This window comes from Hyperolius riggenbachi, chromosome 4 (genome assembly GCF_040937935.1).
Source record: "Hyperolius riggenbachi isolate aHypRig1 chromosome 4, aHypRig1.pri, whole genome shotgun sequence".
Lineage (NCBI taxonomy): Eukaryota > Metazoa > Chordata > Amphibia > Anura > Hyperoliidae > Hyperolius > Hyperolius riggenbachi.
In genome coordinates this window covers 466335855-466349868 of record NC_090649.1, presented here as the reverse complement: position 1 = coordinate 466349868, position 14014 = coordinate 466335855, and the positions used below count along the sequence as shown (strand labels likewise).

Below are 14014 nucleotides of genomic sequence, written 5' to 3'. Positions count from 1 at the left end.
TTTTCCCCCCCACTTTTGGGGGAGAAAAAGTGAGTCTTATAGTCCGAAAAATACGGTAATATATGTGCAAACAAATAAGAAGTACGTTTCTTCCTGAGCAAAATGAGCCATAAATTACTTTACTCCAATAATGCTGTCACTTACAGTAGGCAGTAGAAATCTGACAGGAGTGACAGGTTTTGGACTAGTCCATCTCTTCATAGGGGATTCTCAGCAAGGCTTTTATTCTTTATAAAGATACTCCCTAAAAAGGATTTAAACAATGATGCTGGCCAGCTTCCCAGCTTGATACACAGTGTTTTTGGCAGTTGGACAGAGCAATTGCCATTCACTAAGTGCTTTTGAAAATAAATATATCCCTGAGAATCCCCTATAAAGAGAGGAACTAGTCCAAAACCTGTCACTTCTGTCAGATTTCTACAACCTACTGTAAGTGACAGCAACATAGGAGAAAATTTATGGCCAATTTTACTCTGGAAAAAAAATGTACTTCTTATTAGTATATGTTTGCACATATTTTAAATTTTACAGTTTTCCGCTGTAGTGCCCCTTTAAAAGGCGCACTATCGCGAAAAAAATAGGCAGTTACAATCTGACAGAACCAACAGGTTTTGGGCCAGTCCATCTTCTTATGGGGGATTCTGAGGGTTTGCTTTGTTTTCAACAGCATTTCCTGAACAGCAGTTTAACTGCCAAAATAGTAAGATACCAGACAGCCTCCCTACTCACTTGCACACTGTTTTGTCAGTTAGACTTTGCAACTGCTGTTCAGGAAATGCTGTTGAAAAAGAAAATGCTGAGAATCCCCCATGAGGACATGGACTGGCCCAAAACCTGTCGGTTCTGTCAGATTTTAACTGGCTACTTTTTTCGCAATAGTGGTCCTTTAATATCGATTGGTGAAAAAGGTGGTAAACAGCGATGGTCAAGGCAAGCGCCACCATAGGCCGTAATAGGAATTACAGCTATAGCTGCGCTCGGTGAGTCATTTGGGCGCCGTCAAAAGACGGAGCTCAAATTACTTTTAAAACACTAATTCGGCCGCCATCATTTCCCACCATCCACGGCGGCCTGGAGGGGGAATAGTAATTAGTGCCGCAGAGACTTGTGCAGGGTGAGTCGTATATCGGCTTTACCCTGCGCCCAAATCTCCCAGCAGCTATTTCACAGGTATGCTGGTCAGGGACGTGCCAATAAGTGCCATAAGTCAATGCAAACTGCAGGCTAATTTTATTCAAATTTAAGGACCCTGGGAATGGTCCATCAAATGCCACAGCTTCTGACTGGTCCAGTGCCAAGTAGCATAAATTTGCTTCAACTTATTAACCTCTGACCATCCGTAGAGGTGTTAGGTAAAACAAACATCAGGAATTTGTGGATAGCTGCTAGTAAGTGTGGAGTATGGCCAGGTTATTACTTCCGTATCATATTATGGGAATGATGTAGGAGAAGGCGTCCTCAACCACACACATAGCGCAGGTGTTGCGGTCCTGCAGAGCTGACACATCGCTGTGGATGGGAAGGACCCGGCAGGCCCTGCGAGACCCCCATACTCTGCTCAGTGCTTTGCTCTTTGGCGATTTCCTGTTTCAGCTCATTTGGGGGGCTGAGATAATCATTCAAGAATGTTACACTGTCTCCTCACCCCGTCCTCTGCCTGACAGGCGACTAAATGAGATGCAGATTGTGAGCCTGGATACATTAGTAATGTCTTGGCCAGGAAAGCGATTTATCTCCCCTCCAGTGACCTTCCTCCAGTAGATGAGAGCTGTACTTAGTGCTGCAGCAGCGGTCCAGGCCTGGCGGTGGTCAGTTGACCTCCCCTCCAGTACATGAGAGCTGTACCTATTGCTGCAGCAGCGGTCCGGGCCTGGCAGTGGTCAGGTGACCTTCCTCCAGTAGATAAGTTGTACCTTGTGCTGCAGCAGCGGTCCGGGCCTGGCGGTGGTCAGGTGACCTCCAGTACATGAGAGCTGTACCTAGTGCTGCAGCAGCAGCCTGGGCCTGGCGGTGGTCAGGTGACCTCCCCTTCAGTACATGAGAGCTGTACGTAGTGCTGCCGCAGCAGTCCAGGCCTGGTGGTGGTCAGGTGACCTCCCCTTCAGTATATGAGAGCTGTACCTATTGCTGCAGCAGCAGTCCGGGCCTGGCAGTGGTCAGGTGACCTTCCTCCAGTAGATAAGTTGTACCTAGTGCTGCAGCAGCGGTCCGGGCCTGGCGGTGGTCAGGTGACCTCCCATCCAGTACATGAGGGCTGTACCTAGTGCTGCAGCAGTGGTCTGGGCCTAGCAGTGGTCAGGTGACCTCCCCTCCAGTACATGAGAGCTGTACCTAGTGCTGCAGCAGCAGCCCGGGCCTGACAGTGGTCAGGTGACCTCCCCTTCAGTACATGAGAGCTGTACCTAGTGCTGCAGCAGCAGCCCGGGCCTGGCAGTGGTCAGGTGACCTCCCCTCCAGTACATAAGAGCTGTACCTAGTGCTGCAGCAGTGGTCCGGGCCTGGCGGTGGTCAGGTAACCTCCCCTCCAGTACATGAGAGCTGTACCTAGTGCTGCAGCACCGGTCCGGGCCTGGCGGTGGTCAGGTGACCTCCCCTCCAGTACATGAGAGCTGTACCTAGTGCTGCAGCAGCAGCCCGGGCCTGGCAGTGGTCAGGTGATCTTCCCTCCAGTACATGAGAGCTGTACCTAGTGCTGCAGCAGTGGTCTGGTGACCTCCCCTCCAGTACATGAGAGCTGTACCTAGTGCTGCAGCAGCAGCCCGGGCCTGGCAGTGGTCAGGTGGCCTTCCCTCCAGTACATGAGAGCTGTACCTAGTGCTGCAGCAGGCGGTCCAGGCCTGGCAGTGGTCAGGTGACCTCCCCTCCAGCACATGAGAGCTGTACCTAGTGCTGCAGCAGCAGCCCGGGCCTGGCGGTGGTCAGGTGACCTCCTCTCCAGTACATTAGAGCTGTACCTAGTGCTGCAGCACAGGTCCGGGCCTGGCGGTGGTCAGGTGACCTCCCCTCCAGTACATGAGAGCTGTACCTAGTGCTGCAGCGGGCAGTCCAGGCCTGGCGGTGGTCAGGTGATCTTCCCTCCAGTAGATGTGAGCTGTACCTAGTGCTGAAGCAGTGGTCCGGGCCTGGCGGTGGTCAGGTGATCTTCCCTCCAGTACATGAGAGCTGTACCTAGTGCTGCAGCGGGCAGTCCAGGCCTGGCGGTGGTCAGGTGACCTCCTCTCCAGTACATGAGAGCTCTTCCTAGTGCTGCAGCAGGCAGTCCAGGCCTGGCGGTGGTCAGGTGACCTCCCCTCCAGTACATGAGAGCTGTACCTAGTGCTGCAGCAGCAGCCCGGGCCTGGCGGTGGTCAGGTGATCTTCCCTCCAGTACATGAGAGCTGTACCTAGTGCTGCAGCACCGGTCCGGGCCTGGCGGTGGTCAGGTGACCTCCCCTCCAGTACATGAGAGCTGTACCTAGTGCTGCAGAGGGCAGTCCAGGCCTGGTGGTGGTCAGGTGACCTCCTCTCCAGTACATGAGAGCTGTACCAAGTGCTGCAGCACCGGTCCGGGCCTGGCGGTGGTCAGGTGACCTCCCCTCCAGTACATGAGAGCTGTACCTAGTGCTGCAGCGGACAGTCCAGGCCTGGCGGTGGTCAGGTGATCTTCCCTCCAGTAGATGTGAGCTGTACCTAGTGCTGAAGCAGTGGTCCGGGCCTGGCGGTGGTCAGGTGATCTTCCCTCCAGTAGATGTGAGCTGTACCTAGTGCTGAAGCAGTGGTCCGGGCCTGGCGGTGGCCAGGGGCCCCCCTTTCCAGTACATGAGAGCTGTACCTAGTGCTGCAGCAGTGGTCCGGGCCTGGCGGTGGTCAGGTGACCTCCCCTCCAGTACATGAGAGCTGTACCTAGTGCTGCAGCGGACAGTCCAGGCCTGGCGGTGGTCAGGTGATCTTCCCTCCAGTAGATGTGAGCTGTACCTAGTGCTGAAGCAGTGGTCCGGGCCTGGCGGTGGTCAGGTGATCTTCCCTCCAGTAGATGTGAGCTGTACCTAGTGCTGAAGCAGTGGTCCGGGCCTGGCGGTGGCCAGGGGCCCCCCTTTCCAGTACATGAGAGCTGTACCTAGTGCTGCAGCAGTGGTCCGGGCCTGGCGGTGGTCAGGTGACCTCCCCTCCAGTACATGAGAGCTGTACCTAGTGCTGCAGCGGGCAGTCCAGGCCTGGCAGTGTGTAAGGGGCTAAAAGAGACCAAAAAGCCCTCTTCCTAAACTGCTATGGAAAACAAAAGTTTGACTTCTTAAAACAGAAAGTATCTGCAATTATTTTGTTTGGAGTGAGCATATCATGTCTCCCACAATGCATCACTGCTGGATATGCATCCTTTGTTGCACCTGTAAGCTAACCACACCTCCAGAACTGCTGCATGCATGTTGGATTATTGTGGCTCTGTAGATTTAACAAGCTGACAGGTCATTGCATTCCAGCGGTTCTGGAGGTGTGTTTAGCTTTGAGGGACAACAAAGGATGATGTGCATATTCAGCAGCAATGCATTGTGGGAGCCATCATATGCTCACTCCAGCCTGAATAACTACTGCTCAGGCGCAGTACGTGCCAGATGACATGGACGCGAAGGGAAGGAATGCCAGCGCAGGTGACCTGACCCGCGGGGGAGGGGGCGCGATGTTCTGTGGCGAGGATACGAGACGGCTGCTATGGGCTGGAAGAAGCCCCAGCTTAGTAAAACCTCTTTTACTCTATTCGCCTCGGAAGTCCTTTAAAGTAAACTGAGCACCACTTTTAGCACCCAGGCCATCTCAATAGCACATTAAATATGCTTGCCAACAATGTGACTCATTAATAAAAAAAAAAAAACACAATAATTACATTTAAAAGTTGAGCAGAGCGTTTTATTGCCCTTCTTCCGAGGCCTGGCAGACCGCAGAAGCTTTAGGTAAATAAGGACTGATGTAATTAATTTACTGCACACAGTAGAAAAGAGCAAACAAAAAGCTTTCATCGGCAAGGGGATGCGTAGATAAAACACTGTGCTTCAAAGGGTTTACAGAAGTCACAGATGCTACCGGTATCTTCACACCTTCCCCTGGATAAATAATGGGCAGCTAGAGGGGAACATGGCATTTACTATACCTATTAGAAACCAGGAAAAAAAAGGGGTGCTTTAAATATCAGCCTTTTATTGAACGTGTCTAGATTTCAATAGCTGAAATGCTGCTTTCCGCATCCATAACATACAAGGCAAGAGGAAAACATACAAAGAAACACAAAATAAAGATGACTGACATAACCAAGTGGTTAGTTTTATTTAGCACATGCTGGAGAGCTTTTGGCGGGAGTTTTGCCGCAGGCTGGTTATTGGAAAGAACGCGCACTTGACGTTACCTTCTGCTCCTCTGTGAAGTCGGATGAGTTGGCCGGAGACTGCGCTTCTTTCTGTAGCTGTCTGGCTAATCTGCAGAAGAACAAGAAAAACACATATGAATACAACGTGTCTGTTCCTCGCCAAATGCAGTGTGTGTGATTTATAGCCACAGACTAATAACCATTACAATGAAAAAAGATAAAAAGAACAAGGGCAAGCTCTGAACAGGAGTGGTATCTATTTTACTTATAGTATTAATAACCATTTAAGGAGCACAGGCTTTACTTCCCCTAGTGACCAGGCTATTTTTTACAATTCAGGTCACTGCAGCTTTAAGAGCTCGCTGCAGGGCCGTACAACTCAGCACACAAGTAAGTCCCCCTCCCCCCTTTTCTGCCTACCAACAGAGCCTTCTGTTGGTGGGCTCTGACCGCTGCTGTCCTGTTTATTTATGTGGGGTTTTGTTATACTACATTTTACTTTTTTTTTTTTTTTGCCCCCGTCCTCCCTCCCACCTCCAGCCAATCACTGCGATCGGCTGTCATAGGCATCAGCCTATGACAGCCGATCGCTCCTGAGGGGGACAGACATTACACACGGCTGTCCCCAGTGCAGCGCTGCAGTAGATCGCAACATTGTACATTGTAAATAGACGGTGTGTAAATAGATTGCAGCTGGGAGACTGATGACGGAGCTCAAGCAGAGATGCGTGCACGATCTTGTGCAAAGCCCTGCCCTGGGACTTCATACCAATTGGCGTGGAGCGGTCCTGGAGCTGCCGCCGTGTCCACGCCAATTGCCGTGGAGCGTTCGGCAAGTAGTTAAAGGGAACCTACAGTGAGGCTTCCATATTTGCTTCCTTTTAAAATACCAGTTGCCAGGAATCCTGCTGGTCTATTTGGCTGCAGTAGTGTCTGACTCACACACCTGAAACAAGTATGCAGCATCAGAGCACCTGATGGGCATGCTTGTTCAGGGTCTATGACTAAAAGTATTAGAGGCAGAGGATCAGCAGGACAGCCAGACAATCTGCATTGTTTAAAAGAAAAGAAATATGGCCTCTATATCCCTCTTGCTTTAGGTCCAGCAGAACAGCATGTTACATAGTTACATAGTTATTTTGGTTGAAAAAAGACATACGTCCATCGAGTACAACCAGTATAAAGTACAACTCCAGCCTGCTCCCTCACATATCCCTGTTGATCCAGAGGAAGGCAAAAAAACCCTTACAAGGCATGGTCCAATTAGCCCCTAAAGGGAAAAATTCCTTCCCGACTCCAGATGGCAATCAGATAAAATCCCTGGATCAACATCATTAGGCATTACCTAGTAATTGTAGCCATGGATGTCTTTCAACGCAAGGAAAGCATCTAAGCCCCCTTTAAATGCAGGTATAGAGTTTGCCATAACGACTTCCTGTGGCAATGCATTCCACATCTTAATCACTCTTACTGTAAAGAACCCTTTCCTAAATAAATGGCTAAAACATTTTTCCTCCATGCGCAGATCATGTCCTCTAGTCCTTTGAGAAGGCCTAGGGACAAAAAGCTCATCCGCCAAGGTATTATATTGCCCTCTGATGTATTTATACATGTTAATTAGATCCCCTCTAAGGCGTCTTTTCTCTAGACTAAATAAACCCAGTTTATCTAACCTTTCTCGATAAGTGAGACCTTCCATCCCACGCATCAATTTTGTTGCTCGTCTCTGCACCTGCTCTAAAACTGCAATATCTTTTTTGTAATGTGGTGCCCAGAACTGAATTCCATATTCCAGATGTGGCCTTACTAGAGAGTTAAACAGGGGCAATATTATGCTAGCATCTCGAGTTTTTATTTCCCTTTTAATGCATCCCAAAATTTTGTTAGCTTTAGCTGCAGCTGCTTGGCATTGAGTACGATTATTTAACTTGTTGTCAATGAGTACTCCTAAGTCCTTCTCCAAGTTTGATGTCCCCAACTGTATCCCATTTATTTTGTATGGTGCTAGACCATTAGTACGTCCAAAATGCATGACCTTACATTTGTCAACATTGAATTTCATCTGCCATGTATGTGCCCATATAGCCATCCTATCCAGATCCTGTTGCAATATGACACTATCTTCCTGAGAGTTAATGATTCTGCACAATTTTGTATCATCTGCAAAAATAGCAACATTGCTCACTACTGCATCTACTAGGTCATTAATAAATAAATTGAAGAGCACTGGACCCAGAACAGACCCCTGTGGGACCCCACTGCTAACAGTCTCCCATTTTGAGTATGATCCATTGACCACAACTCTTTGTTTTCTGTCCATTAGCCAGTTCCCTATCCATGAACACAGACTCTTCCCCATTCCTTGCATCCTCAACTTTTGCACCAGACTTTTGTGGGGAACAGTGTCGAAGGCCTTTGCAAAGTCCAAGTATATCACATCTACAGCATTCCCAATATCCATATTAGCATTCACTACCTCATAAAAGCTGAGCATGTTAGTCAAACAGGACCTGTCTTTAGTAAACCCATGTTGATGCTGAGAAATAAGATTATTTTCTACTATGAAGTCATGTATAGTATCTCTTAGTAACCCCTCAAATAGTTTGCATACAACTGATGTTAAACTTACAGGTCTATAATTTCCTGGATCAGATTTTTTGCCCTTCTTAAATAATGGGAAAACGTGGGCTGTACGCCAATCCACTGGGACTCTGCCAGTTGCAAGAGAGTCACAAAAGATAAGATACAGGGGTTTATCTATAACTGAACTTAATTCCCTTAGGACCCGAGGATGCATGCCATCCGGGCCAGGTGCCTTGTCTATTTTTAATTTATTTAGTCTTGCCTTCACTTCTTCCTGCGTTAAGTATTTAATATTACAGTTAGAAGATTGAGACTCTTCCGCCTCTGTAGTTTGCAACAGTGCTGTTTCTTTTGTGAAGACAGAAGCAAAGAAAGCATTTAATAACTCTGCCTTACCTTGGTCATCCACCATTGAGTTCCCATCCTCATCCTTTAGGAGTCCTATACAGTCAACCTTTCTTTTTTTAGAGTTAATGTACTTGTAAAAAACTTTTTTGGGTTAGATTTGATATCCTTAGCGATTTGTTTTTCAGCTTCAATCTTTGCCTGCCTAATTTCTTTTTTACAATTTTTATTGCACTCCTTATAATTGCTTAGTGCAGCCTCTGTCCCCTCCTGTTTTAAGACCTTATAGGCATTCTTTTTCCTCTTCATTTTATCTTTAACCTTTCTATTCATCCATAGAGGCCTTTTTTTATTCCTAGACATTTTGTTTCCATATGGGATATACATACTACAGTATTGATTGAGTATAAGTTTAAAAGCTTGCCATTTCCCTTCAGTGTCTTCCCCTTGTAGTACATTATCCCAGTTCACCAAACTTAGTGCCTGCCTAATTTGAGTGAACTTTGCTTTTCTAAAGTTCATAGTTTTAGTGGTCCCGCTGCCCCGTGGCCTATCAGTCACCAGCTCAAACGTTATCATGTTGTGATCACTATTTTCCAAATGTTCTTGAACCTGCACATTTGATACATTATCTGGTCTATTAGAAATGATCAGATCCAGTAACGCATTCCCCCTAGTTGGTTCAGTTACCATTTGAGTCAAGTAATTGTCCTGTAGTGCTGCCAGAAATCTGCTGCTTTTACCAGAATGGGTAGCCTCAATACTCCAGTCAATGTCTGGAAAGTTGAAGTCGCCCATAATTATGACCTCATTTTTACCTGCAGCTTTTTCAATCTGCTGTAGTAATCGCAGTTCTGCAGCTTCATTAATAAGAGGTGGCCTGTAGCATACCCCAATAAGCAATTGGCAACTTTTATTTCCACCATGAATATTTACCCAAACGGACTCCACATCTTCGCAATCTTCCTCCATCTCATCGTTGAGGACAGCTGTAAGAGAATTCTTAACAAAGAGACAAACCCCTCCACCTTTTTTCCCTGTTCTATCCCTCCTAAACACATTGTATCCTTTTAAATTAGCTATCCAGTCATGGCTTTCATCCATCCATGTCTCGGTTATTCCCACAATGTCATAGCCTTTGTCATTCAGAATGAACTCTAGTTCGTCTATTTTATTTGCAAGGCTCCGAGCATTGGTTACCATGCACTTTGTATTTTTACCACCACATTTACCAATTTTGTTTACATGAAATTGGCTACTTGAATTTTTACCAACCTCCTTAATCTTTACACTGTCCCCACCCCCCTCTCCACCCTCCATAATGATAGGTTCCCACTGTCTTTTTACCTCATCTTGTCTACGTATTGAGACTTTATCCTCCCGCCTCCCCCCAGATCCTAGTTTAAAATCTCCTCCAACCGTTTAGCCATCTTCTCCCCCAATGCAGCTGCACCCTCCCCATTAAGGTGCAGCCCATCCCTGCTGTAGAACCTGTAGCCGACTGCAAAGTCTGCCCAGTTCTCCAGGAACCCAAACCCTTCCTTCCTACACCAATTTCTCAGCCACTTATTTAACTCCCTAAGCTCCCTCTGTCTCTCAGATGTAGCACGTGGCACTGGCAGTATTTCAGAAAACACCACCTTGGAGGTCCTTGCTTTAAGTTTATCTCCAAGTACCTGAAAATCATTTTTGAGGACCTTCCATCTCCCACTAACTTTGTCATTGGTGCCAATGTGTACCATGACAGCCGGGTCTTCCCCAGCCCCACCCAGTAATCTGTCAATTCTTTCCGCTACATGCCGAACCCGAGCACCCGGGAGGCAACAGACTGTACGGCATTCGCGGTTTCTTCGACAGATTACCCTATCTGTGCGCCTAATAATTGAATCCCCTACCACCAGTACCTGTCTAGCCTTAGCTGCACTCCTATTCCCTTTCTCGTTACAGCAGTCTGCCCCTTGGTTGCTAAGGAGCACATCCTGCTGCAGCATTGCTACTCCTGAATCATCCTCCCCAATATTACGCAAACAAGCATACTTATTAGTGAGGGACAACTCGGGACTAGCCTCCCTGCCACTTTTCCCCCTACCCCTTCTAACTGTGACCCAACTAGCGGCTGCCTCTGCTTCTTGGTCCGGCTGTACTCCACCCTCCTCATCTTCAACGGTTCCATCCAGTGTCTGGATCGTGAGATCCAAGCTCTTCTCCATGTTGTGTATGCTTCTCAGTGTTGCGAGATGCTTATTTAGCTCTGCGACTTCCGCCTCTAACTGAGCAACACGCACACACCCAGGGCAACAGTAAACACCCTCAATCCGCTGATCAAGGCATGCATACATGTTGCAGGATGTACACTGTACAGCATAGTCCAACATGATGACTTTTGTGTGGGGAAAGATTATTTAAAGTAAACTGTGGTGGTAAAAGATGAAATGGGAGAGTGAGTGTAGCTGGGGAGGAGGAAAGGGAGAGTAAGTGAAGTTGGGGAGTGAGTGAAGAGGGGGGGGGGGGGGGGAGGGGAGGAGGGGGAGGAGGAGGGGCGGGAGGGGTGGAGGTGGAGTGAGTGAAGTTGGGGTGGAGTCCTCAAAATTTAAAGACTACACCACAACGTGCCTAGCACATTCTAACCAATGCAAAAAACCACAATATTGATTGAAGGTTTTTTTTTTTTTTTTGTTTTTTTTTTTTTTTTTTGTCCTTACCTACTTCCTCTCACCACTCTCTTTGTGCCTGTGTTGTAACGCCTGTTTTTAACGCCTATGCCACTTGTGTCGCAGCCACTTAGTGAGCAAGCTCAGTACTGAGTCCTGAAGCTGACCAAATACCTCCTGTTGCAGCTAGTCCCTCCCCCTAGCCAATTGCCTGCTGCAAAACAAACTAGAGGGAAAAGGAAAAAAAAATTGTACTTTTAAAACTGACACTTGCTGTTTAATATCAGATGAACCACACAGACAATCCACCAGATATTGCAGCAGCAAAAAACAATATACAAACAGCAATGTAATATAATTAGTGCTCACAATTCCCAGCAGTGAAGTGAAGCAGCCCACCACCAAGATTAAAGATAAATGTCTTATGCTAGGTACACACAATGAGATTTTCTGGCAGATCGATTATTTCCAACATGTCTGATCTGATTTCCAATCCATTTTCCGTTCCGATTTCCAATCCATTTTCCATAAAAGTGAACAGAAAAAAATCGATCGGAAATCAGATCAGACATGTTGGAAATAATCGATCTGACAGTAAATCTACCAGAAAATCTAATCACGTGTACCCAGCATTGGACACCATTCAGAGTCTCTGTTCCATTATGTTACACACAGCCTGTCATCTCTTTCAATAGCGGTGCTGTGGCTGATCCATATATATGTTATGGCCAGAACCCGAATCTTGCAGAAGCGGCCGGGTGGCCGCAGTGAGCCTCGCCTGTACCTTGCTGCCGGCACGGCTTGCCCTTGGGCACTCGCTCCGCCCTGCACACGGCGGGAGTGTCATCTCTCAGGGGGAAGGGCCACTCTGCGCTCTGGCTGAACCTCTATCACCGGGCCCTGCATCCACACCATGCGGACCTCCAGCTCTGCACCACCCACACCCTCCAGCTAGAAGGAACGCCCCAGCCACTTCCTAACTGAACTTTGCATGCTATGCAGCTGTTTCAAGACGAGTCAGCTGCTCTTCAAAGTATACACATTGTCAGTGTGAGCTGTTCTGCTAGGTGGCTTAATCCGCAAGTACCATATAGGGATATATATTAGTATGGGCTGAGACCCACTATAAAACTGAACATACCATATTTTTCAGACCATAAGACACTAGCTCCATGCTTTAGGAGGTCAAAAATCAGGGGGGAAAAAAAAATATGCTAAACCTGGTGCATCCATGGTGAAGGGGCATATTGTACCTCATGCCCCCTTGTACCTCGTGCCCTCCTCTATGCCCCTTTGTGTCCCCCTCTGCATGGGCACAGTACAATGATCCCAGACATTGCGGCGGGTTGGAGGTTTGTATTGGTAGGCATTCACAAGTCAGGAACTCCCTGCATTTGGACTATAAGATGCAGCAACTTCCCCCCACACTTTTGGGTAAGAAAAAGTGGGCCAGATTTATCAAGAGTGTCTGAGACAAAATATTGGTAGGTGTTTAGAAATCCATGCAGAACTGTCTCAGACATCCTAAGAAATCATTAGATAGTGCAGATTCCTTCTAAAACTATTGTATAATAAATAGGAGCTAGGAAGGTCTCTCAGACAGTGCAGTGTGTGAGGGGAATTGCTGTTGCTAAGGTAACCAACACACCTGCTGTATTGATAGCAGCAGATTCCTGTGCAATCGACCGATATCTTGCGCCCTGCTCGATTGATTAAGCTGGTCGATTAGACATGATATCAGCCACTTTTCATCGATTGGGCAGACTGGAACACTCTACTCTCTCGAGTCCCTCTCGATTCTATGAAATGATCAAATTGAGTGGTCGATTGTACAGCCAAATCACTAGATGTATGGCCACCTTTATACTGGGGATACACGGTACGTTTCTATACAGTATCGACTAGCTGATCCGGCCAGCTGATAATATTCAGCTGAGCTGGCCCGATCATGTCGCTCGACCCGTGCCCGCTCGATTCCCGTCTGCAGACAATGGTAGGGAATCGAGCGGTGATAAGGAAGCGCCGGCGGGGACGAGCGTCAATCGATCCGCCTGCACGCTCGGACGAGCAGGGATACGCTGGCTCGATCCGGCGCATAAAACGAGCCCTGTATGCACGGCATTAAGCCCCATACACACGCTCAACAGCAGACTTTTATGCAGCACAATTATCAAACAACTTCTGTGAACAACCAAAAAATAGTTGCTTGCTATTGTTCACACAACTGATAAGACGTCAATCCAACAGTTGGATTGGAGTCTTATCAGTCTTATCAGGTGAGTGAACAATAGCAAGCAACTTTTTTTTGGTTGTTCGACTTGTTTCACAACAGAAGTTGTTTGATAATTGTGCTGCATAAAAGACCGCTGTTGAGTGTGTGTAAAGGTGTGTACACGCACTACCGCCGGCAACGATAGGTCCGCCGGACCCTCCCGCTGGGCAGACGTTCAGCCGACAGCGCGTACACACGCGCATACTGTCGGCTAAAGACCACCCAGTGGGAGGGTCCGGCGAACCCATCGTTGCATTTAGTAGTGCGTGTACGCACCTTATGGGGCTTTAAGAGTCGATTTCAGCCATCATCAGAAATAGATTCCTTCAAATCTATTGACTGATCAATTTGTGGCCGATTTCAATGGATTTGATCTGACAGAATGTAAGATCTAGGTCGATCTGCTGCTGGTAGCAGATCCATGGCCCATAGAGTTGTATTGGATTTAATGGCCCAATCATGCATTTAGATAGATTTCCAATAGATTTAATTCTGAAATCTATTGGAAATCTCTTCCTAGTGTGTGGCACACATCAGATAGATTCCTGTCAGATTTAACTTGACAGGCATCTGACAGAAATCTATCTGATGGTCGAATCTGCTGCTAATCTATAAAGGTGGCCATACACTGGTCGATGTGCCATTAGATCGACCAGCTGACAGATCCCTATCTGATCGAATCTGATCAGATAGGGATCGTATGGCTGCCTTTACTGCAAACAGATTGTGAATCAATTTCAGCCTGAAACCGATCACAATCTGTTCAGCTGCTCCTGCCGCCTGTCCCCCCCCCCCCCGTATACATTACCTGAGGCTGGCTCCCGGGCG

General features: G+C 47.5%; 1 protein-coding gene across 2 annotated transcripts in view; it reads right to left on the bottom strand.

Moving 5' to 3' along the window:
* The window catches only part of AIDA (axin interactor, dorsalization associated), an 84787-nt gene that overhangs the window by 49043 nt on the left and 21730 nt on the right, over positions 1-14014 (bottom strand). For both annotated transcript variants that reach the window (XM_068279683.1, XM_068279682.1), the window contains exon 2: positions 5375-5444. In XM_068279683.1, coding sequence (XP_068135784.1) covers positions 5375-5444 — 70 coding nt within the window. The remainder of the gene's footprint in view (positions 1-5374; positions 5445-14014) is intronic.